This window comes from Alosa alosa, chromosome 7 (genome assembly GCF_017589495.1).
Source record: "Alosa alosa isolate M-15738 ecotype Scorff River chromosome 7, AALO_Geno_1.1, whole genome shotgun sequence".
In the NCBI taxonomy this organism is placed as follows: Eukaryota; Metazoa; Chordata; class Actinopteri; order Clupeiformes; family Clupeidae; genus Alosa; species Alosa alosa.
The window spans coordinates 35861952-35883658 of record NC_063195.1 but is presented as its reverse complement, the minus strand read 5'-3'; the positions used below and the strand labels follow the sequence as shown (position 1 = coordinate 35883658).

The 21707-nt window shown below is 39.5% G+C and overlaps 2 protein-coding genes across 5 annotated transcripts in view; both read left to right on the top strand.

The window, feature by feature from the left end:
* ttbk1a (tau tubulin kinase 1a) overlaps positions 1-16324 on the top strand; it is a 35707-nt gene extending 19383 nt beyond the window's left edge. For all 4 annotated transcript variants that reach the window (XM_048247824.1, XM_048247823.1, XM_048247825.1 and 1 more), the window contains 6 exons: positions 296-453; positions 1423-1609; positions 2183-2325; positions 2708-3263; positions 11435-12816; positions 13452-16324. In XM_048247824.1, the coding sequence (XP_048103781.1) occupies positions 296-453; positions 1423-1609; positions 2183-2325; positions 2708-3263; positions 11435-12816; positions 13452-13821 (2796 nt within the window). In that variant the 3' untranslated portion in view covers positions 13822-16324. The remainder of the gene's footprint in view (positions 1-295; positions 454-1422; positions 1610-2182; positions 2326-2707; positions 3264-11434; positions 12817-13451) is intronic.
* Positions 16325-16450: 126 nt separating this feature from the next.
* slc22a7a (solute carrier family 22 member 7a) lies at positions 16451-21437 on the top strand. The gene is made up of 10 exons (XM_048247827.1): positions 16451-16976; positions 17424-17527; positions 17635-17789; positions 18156-18324; positions 18457-18574; positions 18680-18789; positions 18914-19128; positions 19318-19426; positions 19523-19729; positions 21217-21437. The coding sequence occupies exons 1-10, from the start codon at positions 16599-16601 to the stop codon at positions 21302-21304; spliced, it is 1653 nt and encodes a 550-aa protein (XP_048103784.1). The 5' UTR covers positions 16451-16598; the 3' UTR covers positions 21305-21437.
* Positions 21438-21707: the final 270 nt, after the last annotated feature.

Here is a 21707-nt window from a genome sequence, read left to right as displayed (position 1 = left end):
AAATAGATATCGCCCTTCTCCAGTAGCCCATTTGTTAGAATGCACCAGAATACAGGAAATCACATCTGCTGAGTTGAAACATTTCCTTGGAGAGGACCCCTAGAATCCCCTCAATTTTGTCCCACCCAGGTTTGAAATGCCTCCAATGCCCATGTGTATGAGGACAGATAAAGTAGCCTAACTTAACTTAACAAACTCATCATATCATTAAAATGTCACAAACATTGTTTTCAATAATAGCACAGAACTCTTCAGTAGCATAAGAACTAATTGTACGGATTTCATGTTTTTGCAGCTCCTGATGTCAGTGTTTGACAACAGTATGAAGGACAGGATTATAACGGAGAATGAGCCGTATGATTGGGAGAAAGGTGGGAATGACACCCTGGTCTCCACCAACAGCACGTCCACAGCACCACAGCACAACACGCGGCAGACGGCAGCCATGATGGGGTGAGACTGGGAGGGGTGTCCACAACAATTCCACTCTTTTCTGGGCCATCATTTGAATTATGGGCAAAGTGCAATGTCTTTAATCTAACTAAAGCTATTTTAATAACTAGGCAAAATGGATGTGCTAGTTAACATCATGGGCAAGACATTGAAACACAGATGAGTCGGCTCAATGCTCCGATATGCCACACGACAGCTTTATTTCATGCATAAGAACTTTGTTAGCTGACAGACTTTGCCCACCAAAGAAAATAGGGCCCCTAGTGTGAATACTGTCAACAGTCTGTTTTAAAATCTCAACATGACTTAGTAGAGTACATGAAGTAGATGAAACAAGAATGAACACATTTCATGAGAAATCACTTCCTGCTATAGATTCAGTGTTTGCATACATATGTAAGAAAGTGACTATGGACATATTTCCTTTAAGGGGACATCCCAGGAGAAGAAGGGGTGAATAGATGAATAGAAGAATAAAGCGGTGCAAACAGACACTCTAAGTTCTATCATTTAAAGTCCAGTATGATGTGCCATTTATAAAAGTGTGTGAAGAGTTTCTGGTTGAATGTGGTATACCATCATTTCCCAACTATTAGCTGAGGTTTATACATTGATTTTGCAAAATGTCTTCAGCTATGAGGTTAATACACGGGGGCAATTAATATGGTATTAATATGGTTTTGTTTCTTTAACTTACATAAAACACTGTCCTGTGGCACAATGCGGCTAATACACAAGAAATTACTGTAATGCAAACTGGTTATATGCTTTCATATTTGTTCATACTGAGACTAACACATGATCATGTTCTCCCAGTGGCTTAGTATGAATACCTTATATTGTGATTATGCCAATAATATAAATACTTTGACATTTGAACTCTGCATTAGTACAAGACACATGTTTTATACAAGATCCTAAAAGTCCCTAAACCCACCAATCCTATCATTTCTATTGTGTGTGACATAGGGTGGTGAACATAACCCCGGGTCCTAGTGACATGCAGCGTGAAAACACAGACGATGTGCTGCAGGATGAGCACCTGAGTGACCAGGAGAATGCCCCTCCTGTTCTGCCCTCACGGCATACAGCCACAGAAGGAGATTGGGAAGATACAGACTTCAACCGCAATAAACTCAGGATAAACCTTGGCAAGGTTTATGTTTCTTCAATATGTCCTTTTTTTATGAGCATTGCGTTTCCCCAGAAATGTTCTCTAAGACTGCGTGCACCTCAGCTTTGTTGTGGATGAAACAAAAAAATCCCAGTTTGTGGAAAGTGCAGGAGATGCTGAAATATAATTGAGGAGCATTTGAGGTTTGATGTAAAGGCAGGAATGATGCCTTGCTCATCTGCAGTTATCATCCTTTGCCATACCAAGCAATATCCAAGGAAAACCTGAGATTAAGATAATTGTGCTGTGCATGAAGAACTATTGGGAACTTTTACTGGGGTAGTCTTATAAGCCTTTCATACATGGCCTGTAGACATAAATTCCATGAATAAGAATACCAATATCTGCTACAATTTGGAACATTTTTCATATTGGCTAGTCACTCTACCAGATATTTTCCTACTGGAAATGTTGTAATGGTAATGATGGTTAATGATGGTTTGGATAATCTGTGAGCGGAATACAAAAAACTGCTTAAAAGCAAACTCTAGGGTGTATGTGACACTGCCTGTCTATATTTGAGCTGCAGCTTTTGTTTTACCATTTTCCCCTTAGGCTGGGCTGGAGGAGGAGTGTAATCGTGGGGTATGTCCTGAATCCCCCAGTGGCCAGGTGCGTTCACTCCGATACCGCCGGATCAACAGCCCAGAGTCTGACCGCCTCTCTGCTGCTGATGGGAGAGATGGTTATGGACAGAGGTGGGTGGCTTTGGAACAGCAAAACTCGCTCAAATTGTTTACAGTGTGACCATAACCATAAACAGTATTGCCCTCTCAGAGACTCAAAAGAGGCTCAGAAGTCTTATCATATGCAGATGACCTCTTGCTGTCTTCTTTTAGAGGTGCTACAGAAGAAAGGCTTTAATTAATACAGTAGCCCTGAGGTTGTTGTGCAGTCCAATGCACCTTGACCTTCAGCTTGTCTTTCACCATATCTACTGTTGTAGATTTTGAGCGCCAGGCAAAACATCTGTCTATAACAGACATTATTATAGAACATGTCCTATTTTCCTTCACAGCAAGTGGAATCAAAACTGAAGGAAGTGTTTGTATGTGTCATGTTTTGTGAATGGACATCTAGGTCACGCATGGACATCCTAGGGTCGCCTTCACGGCATCTATACTCCTCCCAGCCTGCACAGATGCTCTCGCTGGATGGTTGCCGTGGCAACCCACTGGCTAGTGGTCGACAGGAAGCCTCTGCATCAGTGGACCAAGAGGCCCACAGTAATGCCTTCATTGGGTCTGTGCCACTTGCCGAAGAGGAGGATTTTGATAGCAAGGAGTGGGTGATCATTGACAAAGAGACAGAGCTCAGGGACTTCCACCCAGGAGCAGAGCCCACCACGTCTGGCACCACAGACGAGGACCCCGAAGAGCTGAGGCCCCTGGAGGAGCAGGATGAGCGGAGGAGGCTAAGGGGAGCGATGTGTATGGATCAGACGGTGCGACCCAAAACCAGTTGGTCAGGAGGTGGGGACAGGGCCCGGTCCATGCTGCCTGTCACTGAGGAGGAGGTGTCCAAGCGCATCAGTGGAGCGCGAGCTGGTCAGTCGACCACAGATAGTCCTGCTCAGTCACCAAGCAGCTCATTGCCACGAAGGAGGGAGTCAGACCCAACAGGACCTCACAGACCGGTAAGAGAATATGTTGTTCCCAGCCAGCTCGGCATAGCCCTAGATAAAGATGGCCCTGCTACAGATTCATTGTGTATCCACACATAGCATTCCATGCTGAGTTTGCTTAAAAAGACAGAGTTCCTATGTTTTTTTTTTAAATGGAAAGTAATTTGAATACTTTTCATCCATCATACGCAGTGCATGAAGGTGTTTAAACATATATTTGATTTAGATCTGGATTCCACCACCTAATTTCCATTTATTTTTGTATCTTATTTTTTAATAGTATGACATTTTTCGAATTTCTATGGAGGCAAAAATAAATGCTGAAAAAGATCAGTTTATTGAGAGAGAGAGAGAGAGAGAGAGAGAGAGAGAGAGAGAGAGAGAGAGCACTTTCATGAGGAATGATGTATTTTTCATTGCATTTTACTTGTTGTGCAAATATCTTGTTGACATGCAAATTTTCTGCCCGTCAGTCGAAGGAATTTTTATTATAGTGAAAACACTTTGTGGTCACAATGGGTTTCCTTTGTCCTTTGTTGCTGTTCTTTTTTTTTAATCTCCTGAGATGCAAATGCCGCTGTATTAGTTACTTAGGTGTAACAAGAATTTTAATGTGAATTTGTCATTCCAACAATTGTGCATGTTTAAGGCTGTGAATCCCAATTCTAAGTAACATTTTACTGGGTGTTTTGTGTAGTTAAACTGTTAACTCATGTTAATTTGCATCATACTGATTGTGATCAGAGTCAAAATTCAGGAGTAGGGTCTTTTTGTCACCACTCATAAAATACTCTGAATATGGGAAAAAATCTTCTTAAAATGGCCAAAATGCTCTCATATGCTCTCTAGCTTTCATTATCCAATTTTACTTTGATCTCCACCACCAAGGAAAGTAACACATTTGTAGAGTATTAGCCCATCATAAAATCCTATGCAATCAAAATAGACATTTCTGAACTTTTAGCTTGATTATCTGTTGGACATAACCTTTACACTCTGATATTGCAAAGGAAAATTAGATGTATTTCCCTTGGTACTGCAGTTATAATTCACACACAAAAAACATCCTAAAAATCACAATAGAAAGAAATTGGCCTTCCCAAATGGCACATTTTGCATCCTTCCCAAATGACAGTTTCACATTGAATATCTAATAGATTATATTTTTTTCAGTCATACGACTGACATTACTTCAGCCTTGAAAGCAAGGATTATTCTGTGGCTCCTGTGCTTGCATTCAGTTGGCATTTTGTCAGAGCCCAAGGCTCTCCGCTTCCTCATCCCATTTTTCAGGTGTTTGCCTTGCAGCATGATGATGACACAAATACACATCTCATTAGCAAAGGTTTAGGTGTCAAGACCACAGTGTGTCAATCTTGACTATATTAATTTTGAAGTCTGTCTTGTTAAATAACAGCATAAAGCAGAAGTCAGTGGATTAATAGGTCTGCAAGATTTCCTCATTATAGCCCTTACAAATAAATGGTGGATTCACAGTCTTGGCCCCTTGCAGACTTAAAGGTGTATCCAAATTCAGCTAAATTCTCCTCAAAATCCTCTAGCGATGTGACTGTGTGCACTGTCAAGGAGGCTACACTGGGCACTATGTCGTTTTAGAAAATGTTAGCTTAATTTACCTAACTTAACAGCTCCGGAGTCATTGGAATGGTTATATGACTTTTCCCGGGTTGAATGATGGCGGTCTTGGGGCATCATCTAAACATGCCCTAAGCATGTTGCACAGAACTTTAAATGGCATTTTGAGTCTGTTAAGAGGCAAAAAAGGCACATTTAGATGATGTCCCCAGACCTGCCATGTAGCTGACTGGGAGTACTGGCCGTTAGCTGCAGCTCCTATTGACAGGACTAGGTGACGTTTAGCAATCGAGAATCATGTAAAAATCGGCCAGATTTCTCCTTTTAAGTGAAGTGTTCTGTTCACGGAGCGTCTGCTGCAAGAATTAGCTTCCGCTGTAATTAACTGTTATGGCGTACGTTCGAAAAAAAGTTGACCAGTCTAAAACCATTTTTAGGCTCCCCGAACCGAGTGCTTCACTTGCAGACCCGGTGTAGCCCGAGCCTGAGACATTCAGTATTCTAGAGCCATTCAACAAACCAAGGTGTACATTTTTCTAGCCAATCAAAACATTACTTCAGTATTGGAGTATTGAAAGAAAGGGTGTTCTTTGATTGGCTGTTAAGTTGAACAACATTTTGCTAGAATAAAGGCTGTCTTTAAAAACAAAGAGGAAAAGTCTGGGCCCTGCGGTGTGTCCTAATTCAGTGCCCAAACAAAACACAACTATTTAGCTTTACTCAAGATCAAACAATGCTTTTGTGGCCATTTTCTTAAAAAAATAGTTTTGTTTCTAGCTTGAAATTTCCCTCATGGGATCAAAAGAGTGTGTGTGTGTGTATATATATATATATATATATATATATATATATATATATATATATATATATATATATATATATATATATACACACACACACTAATATACTATATACTGAAAGCCATAGTCAATGTTCAGAACATTCAAAACTCAGAGTGAATCACTACTTAAAGATTTAGGGTTGTTAACAACTTTTCGAATTCCTCTTGCGTTAATTGATGTCAGTTGTCTGTATTTACCATCCTATTGGAAGCAAAGCATCATCAATCACATTAATGAAGACACAAAATTCACTGAAAACATTCCAAGATACTTATTGATTCTCACCATTTCACAACATTTTCTACTCATGCACTTCTAGTCATGCCGCTCCAATTTTACAGTAAGAAAGAGCGAAGGACTCCTGCTTTTCCCACCATTATCTCTGTACTCCTCACATAACTGCTGCCTTTGTCTGACCTACTGTGTCGCTCAAAAGTATGACAAGTTGATTTCACCCAAGGAGAAAATACCAAGGGAGCGGCAAAAGAAGAGAGAGAGATGTATTTGCGGTAAGCACAGTCTAGGACAGTCCCTCCTCTGTCTGTTTTTAAAGATGAACTTTTTTGTTCTTTTCTCAATATCTCATGAGTTTGGTTTGGTTTCGTTTCCATCATAAACCCATCTATTGATTTGTGTGTTTGTGTCTGTGTGCCTGATGTACTGCTTTTTGTTCTCTCCAGACTGTTTGCGTTTGCAATGGTTTCTGAGCAGCATCAGAGCAAAGCATCAATACTGTCATCTCTTGCATACTCTATCTGAACCAGCCAAAATATTGTCTTCCCCAGTGGTGACACAATGTCAGTCTTGAAAGACCTGTGTAGTCTGTGTAGTAGGGTCTCCTTCTAGGCAACAGAGAGCCTCCCCATTTTCAGCTGTTCCTCCTCCTTTCAGCACCATAAAACACCCTCCCTTTGTTTCTAGCAAATGTCCTAGTCTGGGTCTAGGTTCTGTTGAGTCTGGGTGGTCTGTTAAAACCAAAAGAGGTGATGCCTTCCTTTCTGAAAGTGTTTTTCCTCCCTTGTGCTGCATGGATAGAATGGTATAGGTTATACAAGATGTTAATAGTTCACCACAAAACTAATACGTGCACTTGTATTCTCTCTCTCTCTCTCTCTCTCTCTCATCTATATTGTCTCTCTAGCTGGATGAGGACAGGCTGCATGGCCCGAGGCCTAACCAGCTGCGGCGGCTAGCATCCTACGTCTTCTCGTCATCCACGCTGGAGACAGAACAGTACCCTCACGCCTCCAACGCCTCCTTCATCCAGCGCAGCCGCTCGGCGGAGAGCAGCCCTGCCCATGCACAAGGCCGCTGGAGCTCCCGCCGCCACGCTCCACTCCAGACGCCCGGGAGCCCACGCAGCCGCCACTCCATGCTCAACGTGTCCCGCTCACAGATCCAGCAGATGCTGGCAAAACTCATGAACAAGAATGCCAGTTAAAGGCACCTTCTGCTTGTTTCCTCTACTCTCCTCATATTTGTTAAGCACTTCCCTATACTTGCACATATACAAACACATACCCCCCCACCCCCCAACACACACACACAAACAATACACATACACACACACACACACACACACACACACACACACTTTCATAGCGCACACAGACGAAGACCCAAATATATACGTAAAAAAAAATACATACAGCTAAACGGACTGAAATGTTAATCCCACCAAAACACAAAAAATGGTGTTCTAATGCAATAAATTGTGTATTTCTCTTTTGCAAGGCTCATTAGAGACAGTTCAAGCTAGAGAAGGGGAATATTGAGGCCAGAAGTTATTGCTTTGTTGGCTGGATGCTTATGCAAGGAGTTCACTCATGCACACTTGTACACAAATATTTCCAATATTTACGTCAAAGAATCTTGGCCCTTTCAAACTGGTGGAACTTGTGTACCTCAGTCATTTTTTAATCATTATTTCAAGAATCATGTCAAGAACAGACAGGTATCGGTACCAGACAAATACCACTTGATTTATTGGTATTCATAAGTACCTTAAATGAAAAATATAAACTAAATGCCCATTAGCTATTGCTAAAAATAACACATCATTTGTATCAAGTCATGTGTACAGTGCACCTTCTCCTTCATTGACTATAGCTGCACACTGGTTTCTTATTCACCAGATATTTATTTCAGTTTAGTGTGAACCGGTGAGTCAGGTAGAAGTCACAGTTTGGCTTAGGGCTCCGTGGAGAATTTGTTGCCTCTGAGACAAACTAAAATAAACTAATTGTTTGAATGATAGAATCTTGTAGGTAGCCTTCCAAGTTACTTCTTGTGTAAGAGGGTTGAGTAAACCATGGAGCATTCTTTGCAAATAATAATGTTGTTAAAAAATAATGAATATATTACTGCAGATTTAAAGTGGAAAAACTTTACCCAAGCTCCTGTTACCTGAGCCAACCATTGGAAAAGCATATCAATGTATGGAGCATGAAGGCAGGCAACAGATTTATGTTGGAGCTTGTTACTTGTGCTGCATTTTATACATGTCTTCCAGATACTGACTTCGCAATTGATTTAAAAAATGTGTCTATACCACGTGTAAAAGTTAATGAATGACCTAGAGGACTGGAGTTCTATCTAGTACAAATTGCTAGTGTGGAATGTACTGTAGAGGTTCAATTGCTCAGCTCTTCAAGAAGGGGTCTGATTTGTAACTCTTCAGAATGAGGTAATGTATACCAGTTTTTCCAGGAGAGCTGATGGGTTTTGTTATGGATGGGTGGTCATATCTCTTGTGTGTGTGAGTGTTGGCTTTTTCTTTGTCCTGTTACTCCTGGTTGCAGGTGATAAAGTTTTGTGTTCCCATTGTTGTTGTTTTTTTAATATGCTGTCCAAGTAGAAAGTATTTGACCTAGACTAGGGCTATAGAATATAGTGTCAAACTAAAAACATGTTGAGCTGTTGTTTGTGTGTGTGTGACCATGAGCAGACAACATGCCCTGTAGCAGTGGATGATTGACAGTGTGTTTAGCCAATGAATCAGAAGATTTGGGCTCCATGTGGTGTCGTCAGTTGTTGTTTTGAGTACTTTACCTCACTGTTGCACTTTACCCAAAGGAGTGAGGAGAGGAGTTAGCCATGGCCTACAGTGACAGTGATGCAACAGACAGTAAGGCAATAATGAGAGGAGCCAGAGGAGCGGCTGTACTGTACACCGAGTGCTTTTTCAGCTCTAGATGGAGTCAAGAATGTTTTTGTTTTTTTTGTAATATACAAACAAAAACACTACATATTACAGTATAACATGTCGGGACATAATTATAAGAATAAATGTGTGAGTTGTGATTAAGCTTACATTGCAAAGGTGTTCCAGTGGCACGGGGTTGCAGCGGCGTGGTGCTTGAGAATATGTTAGTGTCATGAGGTTTGTGGTCGATGTGTTGATAGGGTGTTAGTTGTGCTTCATGCTACTGATTTCTGACACAGCGGATGTACAATGTGAGTCAAGTTAAGCTGAAGACTTGCATTAGAACCATGTGTCAAGGGCTACTGTGGAAAAAAAGCATGCAACACTAATTTCATTTTGAACATTTTGCCTTTCACATTAGCTTCCTGTTTGCACATATATTTATCACAAAAAAATGGGATTCTCATGATTTACTAAAAGCAAATATTGATTTGTTTACAATATATCTAAAAGTTAAAACACAATAGATTTCTGCATGAAAATAATGTATGAAATGTCAAGAGGAAGGTTTCACTGGTACCAAAGTGTCCTTTTTTGCTCTATAGGGATTCCACACATAAGATTGCTGAGTAGGTAACATAAGGTAATGTAATGTAATCATTTAGACAAATAAAAGACAAATAAAAACAAAAATACAGTCACTACATGCAGGTCTGCTTGCATTTCACACAGACTATACTGATGCTTTCTTTTATTTAGTTACATAGCCTTTTGTTTTGATTGTATACAGGCTCTTGAGTGTGTCCAATAGGATAAATGAGTGTTTCCAATAATAACTGTTTCTCATACCATGCCACTGTAGTGAAATCTGCTACTGTTTTGATTACTGTAAGTCATTGCCTTGGTTCTTACTAAGTGATTGTACTTTGTAATGCGCAAGGTCAAGCTGCTAAATCTTTGCACTTCTTTTGCACATCTGTGTAAGACTCAATAACTGGTCACAGGATAAAGGCAGGATAAAGGTATACTTGTTTTTTCCTCATGGAGGTAGTGTTACTCTTGTAAATATGCTGTTTTCCCATTTCAACAAAAGCCAATAATGGAAAGAAAAAAAAATAAAGTTGTCTTACATGATATTATTTGCATGTTATATTCATCAGAAACATGGTAAGATCTCAAGACAGCTTATGTATGAATGTGATATGTTTTGAGGGATGTTCCGAAATTTTGGATGCCTTTTGCAAAAATGTTTCTGTTTCAAACCATTACTTTTTGCTGCACTATTCATTTCATTCCAAGCTATGAAATTCAAATGGAACAGATGTGTATCCAATGTGTCTTCTGTTTTTCTTTTCGTTTGACTTATTTCTTAAAACTGTAGTTGTCTGTTATTGCTGAACCTCTGTTATCCTGTTTCTTTTAATATTTGAAAAGAGAAAGAGAAATGCATAGTATTACAAATTCTTATTGACATGAGAGGAGGAAATGAAAGTAGAATAGACGAAGAAGGAAGGAAAGTGATATACTGTCCCACATTTGTATGGTTTCATTTACAGAATCTTAAACAAAGATTGACTGATAAAATTGCAAGTGAGATTTATATGTGGTGAATTTTCATTTGGCATATTCATATTTCCCACTGTGAATGATGAAGGTAATTCTTTAATTGTGAATTGGGTCACCGACCAAAGATAACTATCTAATGCTGTAGTTCAGGCACAGAAGAGTGATGTTTTATCCATCTGCTTTTCAGTCATTTTTGTATCTATTACAAAAATGAATAAGCAGAACCACAACAGTCATACGTCAGCACAGGCATCATAAACCAATGTTTTTATTGTCATTATTATTATTATTATTATTATTATTATTATTATTATTATTGACTATCCTACAAAATACTGCTGGCTTTTAAATTTAACTTCTGTTGAAACGTCCACCTTTTGGCAGATGAATGACTAGCTCCATGATCTTTGAGTTTTCAATGTATGATCAAAATATACTGTAAGCATTAAAGCAAATTTCTTTTGTATCACATATCACTGTACAGGATGCTTGTAATATTTACAGGTAACGCATGTATTTTAAAGATTTTGATAAATATGGTGTAAATAGATAGATATGAAAAATAAAATATAGTTATTTATCAATGAAGCATGTTATTATGTTGGTGGAGTCCATATGGATAGTGTGGTTAATCAAATGGGGAACCACTTGGATTGCGTGCTTTCAAAAAAGGGAAAACCACAAAGCATTTTTGTGCCTTTTTGTATTCATGTATGTATTGTAGACAATCTTGAAAAGCTTGTATACAACCAAACTACAATAAAATAATTTGGTATGGGGAATAAATCATTTTCATGGTGTTCTTTTATGACATTGCTTATATAAAATGGATAGATTTTAGCTTTTATTTCCTAATACACAAAGAATCAGTCAGTCAATCAAACAGTCTTGATGTACTGTTACCTTTTTGTCACCTCTTTTAACTCTTGTCTTGTTTGTCAGTCTCAAGTATCAAGACATCTTGCTATAATGGTGTAGTTGGGACCTTGTGATAAATATTAAGCATATGTAAGATGATTTTTGTTTCCCTGTAGGTTTTGTCACCTAAAGCGATGGAGTCAAATGACACCCCTCTGCTGTCTCCAACTGAGTACCGCACTAAGGCTCAATCTTCTGAGAAAGAGCTCCTCTACATTTTGCCACAACTGCAGGCCAAGAGGGCCGACTTCCTTACGGTCATGCTGACCGGCTCTCTGCACCAGCGCCGCACGTATGCTGCCACTCCTCCGGACACCCAGCACAGTGGGCCCCAAGACGATGACGTCACCAAGAGTGAGTCCAGCAGCAAAGCTAGTGACCGGAGCACTGAGCGGAGTCAAGATGGCGCTCCCTCCACCCTCATGGCTGATGACCACGAGGAGCGCCTCGGGGAGTCCTCATCTGTGGCTGAGGTAGATGTTGACCCTGACCCAGACCCTGATCCAGATCCAGATGCAGAAGACATCTCTAAAACTCTGGTCCTGGTCTCTCCTGGAGACATAAGGAAGTCCCACAACAATAGGGAGATGGCTATAGAGGCAGATCACGGAATGTTTGGAAGTATTCCTCTGACCAAGCATGCCCAGACAGCAGCAGAGGGTGGACATCAAGGTGTTTTAGAGATTGGAGCTTCACCCTGCACTACCACCCTACACACTTCCAAGCTTTTGGTCACCACATCCACTAGTCCACATACTCTAACATCCATTGTTCATGCTTCAATTCCATCACCCACTTTCTCCAAAGTGGAGCAAACTTTTGTCCATATTGCAGAAACAACCCACATGAATGTCATGTCCTCTAGTCCTCCCCAGAAAAAAGATGTCAACCAGGAGCAGAGCGAAATTGGGAGGGATCATGAGAATGACCCTTCTGCTGAACGGGAAAAGGCTACAGAGAAGCCTCTCCCAGCAGTCAGTGGGTCTTTAATTGAGACTGTTCTTCTGCCTGATAAGCCTCCACTTCTAATCTCAGTTAATCTGGAAGAACTAGGGTCTTCTGAGATGGTGAATTTGAATAATCCCAAAGAAGATGCACTTCAGGAACAGATAGTGCACAAGGTAGTATCAAAATGCCATGCTAAGAGCACAAGTCAGATACCCATCTTGATCTCACGGAACAATCTTGATGGCTCAGCCTCTTGCAGAGAATTGCTGCTCAATAAGGGGAACCAAACAGATCTGGCTCACCTAACTGTGCTGAAGAGGAAGGCCTCCAGAACTAAATCCTCATCAGGGTCTCTGACCCTGTCCACCATGGGCTCAGAGGAATGTCCACACACCATAGAGGAGAAGGGAGAGAGGCCAATGCGGAGTAGGATTCCTCAGCCAATAGCTACTGTCAAAACTCCTGTGCTCCCGAAGGTGCCAGCTGGTCCTGTGCCTGTGACTTCAGCAAACTCCAGCTTCTCCAGGAGAGCACCAACAAGTAACATCCAGTGGGTTAACTAGCTTTTGACTTTTAGAGCTAAGAACATTACTTCATTTAAAAAACAACAACTAATAGAAGCCATTACAAACTCATTAGCTCATGGTCTCCATATATGCTAGTGTGTTTTGGAACATTTCATTAGGATTTAACGGTTTGTATATGTTTCAATTAATTTAATCCACAACGTATGGAATGTTTCATTTCACATTACAAACACACAAATCACCAAGAGAGACTAACTATTATAGTGTCCATTTCAAAGAAATACAATTCCAACTAATCACTGAAAACATTAACATTTCCAGCAGAATTCACTAGTTCACATTTGATCATGCATTAACATGTTAGCGGAAGGATCCTTGACAGTAATGCTGTAATTAGCATCAACTAACCCTTTAGTAAAAACAAATTAAGTAGGTTTTTTAGGTTTTGCTTGTTTAGTCTGTTTTTATGACATCATAAATGTCTTTTTGAAGGTACACGGTCATATAAGGGGTTTATAAGCACATCTCCCATTTCCAGTAGCAGCCCAGGCTATTCGTTTGCTGGGTACAAAACCCTGCAAAAATATTGCCAGGTCAATACACATTCATGCAAGTTTTATTATGGCCTATTTTATGACCAAGTTGTTTCTTATTTCAGCCCTCCAGTGAACAAAATGGCACCCATCTGTGTCCCTGAGCAGAAAGAGCCCAGATCCCCAAAAGCACACCCATCAAAACCTGGTGGGAAACTCCACACGCTTCCCCACTGCAACTCCAACAGCACTGGCTCCACCCACAGGACCGCTGATCCCTCGCTATGTCGGCCACCTCTCCATCCCTCGGCCACAGAGAGGCAGAGACATAAAGCGCCAAATCCAGCCAGCACAACTGTGCCCCTCCAGCAGAGAACTAGGTCTAAGGAAGGGGCCACAGCACAGCCATCAGTGACTATGCCTTCCAGGAAACCACCCAAAGCTCCAGCTGCTGTGAGAGTCAGAAAAGTAAAGAGTGCAACAGCTGATAGATGATACAAAGCTTCTCATTTGATGGACTGAGGACATGTGGTAAATACATTATTAAGCAGAAATGGCCTGAAATTAAAAAAGGGACAGGCATTACTCTTTGGACAAATCAGTCAAATATCATCGTTGGCTGTATGTGACTTTCATTATTTGTTGCTATGTTACCAAACAGTGATTTGCGGTTTTATTTTTTTAACAAGAGCTTCCAGAATTATATTAGCACTCTAGAAGTTACACTCTAGAGGTTATATGTTATATTATGCCAATACGGTGCTATCTGTAAACTGTCCCCTATATGCTGATGTGATTTATCATTCATGAAGATGAAGATCTCTTTGGGATTTCTTCTTTGTTTTCTTCAGGTCTGATGTCAGATGCCTGCAAACTGTATGATGCCAAACTTGCACCTTTAAAACATATTAACCTTTTTTTACCAAAAGTTAAATCCTGTCAAACCCTGTTCCAGTTTTTACAATCACTCTTTTAATAGTGGATTGATCCACAATACATCTTCAGTCAGCACAAATATAAAAAAACATGCCCAGAATTAATCTCCACATACAGCTGTTTGATGCATACATGATAAGCCCTTTCTGAAAATCAACAATACAATTCTGCCCTCCTTGTACTCCTGATTCAGTGTGTATGAACTTATATATTGGTTGTATTTCACATAACTACTATTTACATGCAATTGCAATCATTTTGTGAAGAGATTTTTGTATTTGTGATGTATAATGACTTATCAGAAATTTTAGATTACCTTTCCCATGGTTGGATTGGGTCCTTCTTGTCTTTACACTGGATATTTTATCTTCCTCAGAATATCTTTGATTATTTTTCCATTATTTGGTCGTAGAAACATACTGTAGAAAATAACAAAGGTATGTCTGCCTTTCATTAATACATCTACACCCTCGAAAAAGGAACAGTTTAGTTATTGAGGACTCAGATTAGTCTATTGGTCTATGTTGGGTTTTTTTTTTTTTTTTTTCAAACGCAGCAAGCATGCTTAACCAGTTATTCCCATAACATCCACTGTACTGATTTTTGTGAGTAACTTAGGCATAATTTATGCAAATAATAGCCTATATTATTCAAATCGAGAAGGTATTTAGAGGGAGTGTTTACATACTTATAATCTGTTAGTACCCTGTCTGACATAACAGTCTTCCACAGTCACATAATGCAGTGGAACATATGTGCATGTCAAGGTTTTGAAGGTCAGGTGGTCCCAGTTTCATGGTGCTGATGCCATAGACTGTCGTGATATGTCCTCAAAGGAGGTATTCAGGAACATGTAGGTGAAAAAAGCCCACAATTTGTCCTAGACGGAGAGCTGATTAGATATCACTTATCTACCTGGTAAATCCTTAAAAAGCAATTAGTTGGTCTTGATCTGAAGTTAATGACATAATTTTACATATTTAGTTATAGTTAATGACATAATTTCACTGCATTTCTTACATCCAGTAACTATATGCATGTGACAATGAACTTCCTTGTATCCTTGTATGATGAATGGAATGGATGAAAATAGGAACGTTGTATGTATTCTGTATTCTGTCACTATAAGTCACATATTTCGACAGTGTATAAGGAGACTATTAACTCTCTCTAGTGATCAACATTAGATTGCATCTCTGCACTTTGCCAATGACGTAACTTCTAAATCATGGACATGTACTGCCATTGCTCATTTGATGACTATACAAATTATCTCAAAAGATGCTTAGAAACCGTCTAATGACACTCCCCACCACAACAATAATTTGTTGTTTGAACACTGATCATTATAAAACTAGTCAAACTTTCCATTACCTCTCTATGACCATTTTTTGCAGCTTCACTCAGAATATCTAAATGACCTATTGCCCTATTCATCCCACATTTTAAATGTACTGTAGATCTGCATTTTAAACAGCTCTATGTGTATTTTATTTGCTTTATTTCCATACTATATGTATTATATATTCCTTTATATTCTAAGGAATGGCTATGTTTCAGCCTGGTAGATTTTTTAGTTTCCTTGTTCACGTGCAGTTGACCAGTGACTTACCTGAAGCAGATAGCTGTGATGAATATGTGATAAAAGAAATTACTGTAAGGAACAAATTTAAGATTTGATAAGATGATTACCAGTACAATCCAGTACCTTAGACCAGAGAATAATATGTCAGGGCAAACTAAAGCTGTTCCAAAATACTCCATGGGACTTTATAATAAATATTTTCTTTTCCGCTTTTGCATAAACTTTATTCAATGTTTTGTATAAACGTTATACAAAAGCAAACTGTGCATGTCAGTACTGTGCTCTCTCTCTCTCTCTCTCTCTCTCTCTCATACAGTATGCTGTAGATATCGTAGTTATTATTCTATATATTTTTCTATCAAACCAAAAGTGCACAACACTAAAACTGTAGAGAGTACTGTAATGTATCCATGCCTCTGTAAAGATTTTGTGGTCAGGTGAATATAGCTGTGACTAAATGATTATCTTTCAAACAAAGAGCTACTTGTGAGTCTCTTCTCTTTGTGACCCAGTGTGATACAAGCATGAGTAAATGGAATGAGATGCTGGTGAGAGAGCCATAGAGTGTCTGTGTCTAGCAACAGAAGATCTCTGCCTCCGTGCCGAGAATACAAAAAGGATACGACAACATTTTGTCCTCTTTCCCTTCATGATTTTTGTGGACTTAAAGGAAGAAAGAGGAAAATCAACATCTCTGAAGCCACAACCACAGACAATTACATCAACTACTTGTCACTGCACCATCTAAAGAATGAGGTTTGAGGAGGTCCTTGAGGAAGTTGGCAGCTTCTCCAAGTTCCAGTTCCTTGTTCTGCACTTGTTATGTTTACCACGTGTCATCCTGCCTTTGAACTTCCTCTTGCACAGTTTTATCTCTGGTGTGCCACCTCATCGTTGTGCCCTGCCACACCTTGGTGATAAGGTCAGTGATGGGTTGATGGGTCTTGCTGACCAAGATGCCCTGGCCCTGAATCTACCACAAGACCCTCATGGATCGTTTAGCTCCTGCCAAGTATATGGTGATCCTGACCTGGCACTCAACAACAGGTCAAATGTGACAGTGAGACTGACTTGCCCAAGTGGATGGGTCTATAACCGAACACAGTTTCACTCCACCACCGCTACTCAGGTAGTGTCAAGTACTTTTCAGTGTGGTCACATTTAACTATTTCAAAAGGCTAAAATTACTAATCCTACTTAAAGACACTTAATTCTGAGTGATGATGTACAATAACCAAGCTACAGTAAGTTATGGGTCTCCTAGACCATGATTGTTGTACCTCACTTGCAAGTTGCTTTGGATAAAAGCATCTGCCAACTGAATAAATAATAAATCAAAGTATTTTTTTCTGAATGACCATATTCACTGAATCACTTACATGTAACTCAAAGTTTTTAGTGCGCCTTGGCTTTTTATTTAATTCTGAGATAATTAACTCTCTTAAAGTGTCAAACATATGTTACAGATGAGATTGGCTCATCTGAGAAGAGGTTTTATATGTCCTGGCAACTGAATAAAGAAATGGATGTTGCAGATATTTATACATTATCATTATTTGAACTAATTTGCCAACAGTGGGATTTGGTCTGTGACAACAAAAAATATAACCAGCTCTTAGCAACTTTTTTCTTCATTGGGGTTACCATTGGCGCAGTGATATTTGGCTACTTGTCAGATAAGTATGTTTTCATACAGTTCAAGTTAAATGAATTGTAGATAAGAGAAATGTTTTATATGTTTTTGAGACATGATCATATGTATTTTGTGGCCATTAATCTTTGTGTAGGTTTGGACGGAGGCCACTGATCCTGGTGTCATTTTTAGCGAGCGCTGTGTTCGGCACAGCGTCTGCTTTCTCAAGCTCGTACGTGATGTTTGCTGTGATTCGGACCCTCTGTGGAGTCTCCCTGACCGGGATGTCAATCACCACCATGGCCCTCAGTAATATACCTCCACTTCTCTGACACTGTAGGGGATAAGAGCACAGTGATCCACCACTTTCCTCATTCATTCATTTATTGTTTCATACTCTTTTCTATGGGTTCTATTTCATTCAAAGGGAAATCCATTTTTAATATTAAAAATAATAAATCATGAATAAATAACACCATACATTGATAGCAGGGTTATTATGGATACACTGTAAAAGGCACTGAAGACTTGCTTGGTGATAAACTGAAGATGTTTTTCAAATGTGATTTTCAATCTAATATGGCACTCATTAGATGTGGACAATGTATATTATGCTTTCCATGTAACATTACATTCTATCAGAACAGTGTTTACAGTGTGTGATGGTCCTCACAGGTATTGAGTGGATTGATATAGAGCACCGAACATTTACTGGCACTATCATCAGTCTTGGCTGGAGTGTGGGGAATATGCTTCTTAGCCTCCTGGCTTACTGCTTAAGAGACTGGAGGCATCTGGTGCTGGTGGTAACTTCCCCCTGCCTGGCTGCCATCATCTCATGGTGGTGAGATTCTCTTCCGTCAGGGGTCGCAGAGGGATATCCAATCCTTAAGACAAAGTCAGATGTGACAAACAGAAGAATACTTGGCTTCATGTCTGACATTCTAAACTTTTTACTGTGATCTTTGCTTTGCAGGTGGATCCCAGAGTCTGCCAGATGGCTTCTAGCCAATGGCAAGGTAGAGGAAGCCAAGACATATCTGGAGCAGTGTGCCAGGATGAACAGCAAGCATTCAGCCAAACTAGATTCACAGGTCAGGAGAATCTGCATAAATCTGTTACATCATTCTAATGGTCATGTATCATTTTTTATAAAAGGTTTTAAAAAGTGCTGCTGTGTTAATGTCTTCACTATATAGACTCTCTGCAAGGTCACGGTTACTGAGGCTGCAAACAAGTACTATACTTACTTGGATCTTTTGAGAACACAGAAGATAAGAAAAATAACCATTTGTTCTGGATTGCTCTGGTATACATTTTCAAACTCAGTCCCATCAAGTGGTCAACAAAATTCCTGATGCACCAATTTGTATCTTAGTGTTTTTTGTTTCCTCTCCAGAAACATGCATTACTCTTTTTATTGAATCTCTCAGGTTTGCTGTGGCCTTCACCTACTATGGCATCAGCCTGAATATCACAGGCTTTGGTCTGAATATGTACCTCACTCATTTTGTGTACGCTGCCATTGAGGTCCCAGCCAAAGTGGGCACATACTTTGTCCTGGATCGGATTGGTCGTAGAAATGTCCAGGCTTACTCCCTAATTACTGTTGGGGGGCTGTTAGGCATCAATGCAGTCATACCAAAAGGTATCATTTTAAGATCTTTATAATCATGAAGCAAAAAAAGCACTCGGTATGCATTTAATAATTTAATGTGCATACTGTGTCTTCTTACGGAAGCTGTGTATGATTTAAGATAATCAGTTTTTAAGTCATTGTGTGGTGCTTTTTCTAGTTACATACCATGGAAGATGTTATTTGTATTTCATGTTTTAGAATATACAGTTGTGCGCACATGCATAGCTGTCACCGGTAAAGGATTCTCAGAAGCTGCCTTCACAACAGCGTTTCTTTATACTGCTGAATTATACCCTACTGTTATCAGGTAAAATAAGAACAATTAGACAGCTATGTCCATCATCAAGTACTGTCCATCTTCACTTGGTCAGTCACCCCAGTCTCATGGAGGTTCCTTCATTAGGCAGTGTGGTCTGGGCTACACATCATTCATCGGTCGCATTGGGGGTTCCCTGGCTCCGCTGGTGATGCTGCTGGAGGACTTGTGGGTGTTTGCACCAGCGCTGGTGTTTGCTCTCACTGCTGTCCTCTGTGGGAGTGTGGTGTTCCTACTGCCTGAGACTCTGAATGAGCGTTTACCTGAAAACATACTGGACGTAGAAGAGGGAAGGTAAGATTTCATAGGGTAGATATTCATCACTTTAGGTCATTGTTTCTCAAACTTTTTCAGACCAAGGACCACCAATAAAATACCTCATTAACCATCTAGCTAAGAAACTGTAACAGTATTACACAATAGGCCTATTTTCACCTTGCTTATTGTTTCAGAAGATTCATATGATTTAAACTGGCGTAACTTACATAGGCAGTGTTGCAAAACTGTTTGGATTAACAAGTTGGTTCATATTGCAAAAAACTCATCTATATTATATTTTATCATGTCTGCTCACAGACCACTTGGGTTAGCTTGTGGACCACTCTTTGAGAAACACTGCTTTAGATGGATCTGGTGTATTTTTCTTCATGAATCGTTTACATTGGTTAGCAAATAGTTTGAATGGTTTCAAATGCTGGTACCACCACTAAATCTATAAGAACTCACAATATGATCCATTTGAATTTCCCCTTGGGGATCAATAAAGTATCTATCTATCTATCTATCTATCTACAGTATCTATCTATCTATCTATCTATCTATTTTGTAACATGTCATGTCTGCAACTCCAAGTACTATTTCAGACATATGGTCAATTGTGCAATCACACTATAATAATACACTATAACAGCACTATAATACAGTTTTTCTCAGTCACTTTGGTGCTTTTTTCAGATCAGAATGAAAATTCTCATAACTATTAGTTCAACCTCCACAACATTTAGTCATTTGTGCACATCATAGTAGCAATTTCTCCTTCCTCTGAACAAATTGCAAATACTTTTGGACATGTATCAGTTGCTTTCATACAATTCTCTGCTGTTTTTTAACATTATCATTTGCTTATGTCATGTCAGTCAAAATGAACTATACTTATGAATGCTGAATAGTCGTTCCCAATAAAACTAATAGTCTTTATTTCATTGCTTGAGTCATTACATACAAAATTGTTGAACTAGTTATCAAATTCTGTCACAATGCTGTAGAATTGCAAAGAGCATACAGTAAAAATGTATGTATTGTGTCACCGAGTTCTGAACTTTTTTTGCATTGGAAAACACTGAGAGAACTGTCATAATGAAAACATGATAAAGCCATTTGACTATCTTGTTCATAAACGATGGTGTCAAGACTTCTCATTTTGATGACACTGACAGTTTCATTGACATGAATACCTGCTTTTGAGGAATGGACTATCCATTTTGAGCAAGTGACGTGCTTTTGCAGGTCATCCACTAGGTTTTGCAGTTTGCACTAATTGTTTTGAGAATTGCACTAACTGCTGTGCAAATGTTAATAGTGATGTGAGAAAAGCACCAAAGCGACTGAGAAAAACTGTAATACACACACTATAACAATAATATAATAATACTATGATGATGTGGGTAAATAAAGTAAATAGTTGGTTGTGTTACATTTAGTCTTCCTCTAATAACTCCCCTTTATTGTCCCCCTCCCCCTTTCTCTTTATGTCTATCTATCGCTCTATCACCGTATCTCAGACACAGATGTACCCCCAGGAACCAGGCTACAGAGATGAGTGAGATGCAGAGCGCTTCCTCCAAAGTAACACGGGGGGAAATGCAGTGAAGTTGCTTTTTAACCCAATGAAGAGCTTTTTTAGAAAGGAATTCCTGTTGCAGCTCCAAAGGAAATATTTGTATGAGCTCTACAATTTGGTATTCATATTTTGCTTTTCAATCTGCATTTTGTTATCTGTTGTATGTGCAACCATTAAAGCCATCAGGCTAAACTGCATGAAAGTAGGATTTCTTGGCTGTTTCAAACCATCTTTTCCCATACGTACAAAATGTCACATTAGAGCCTCCTTTACAAGGGACAGAGCAGAGACATTATTATGTGGGGAAACAATCTCACTCTGTCCCTCTCCCCTTGCATAAGAGTGCCCTTCAGAGCTTCAGGTGTGATACATGCAGACTGACACTTGATAGTTAGGACAGTCAAAAAGAAGAGTGGCTTACACTGAAAACTG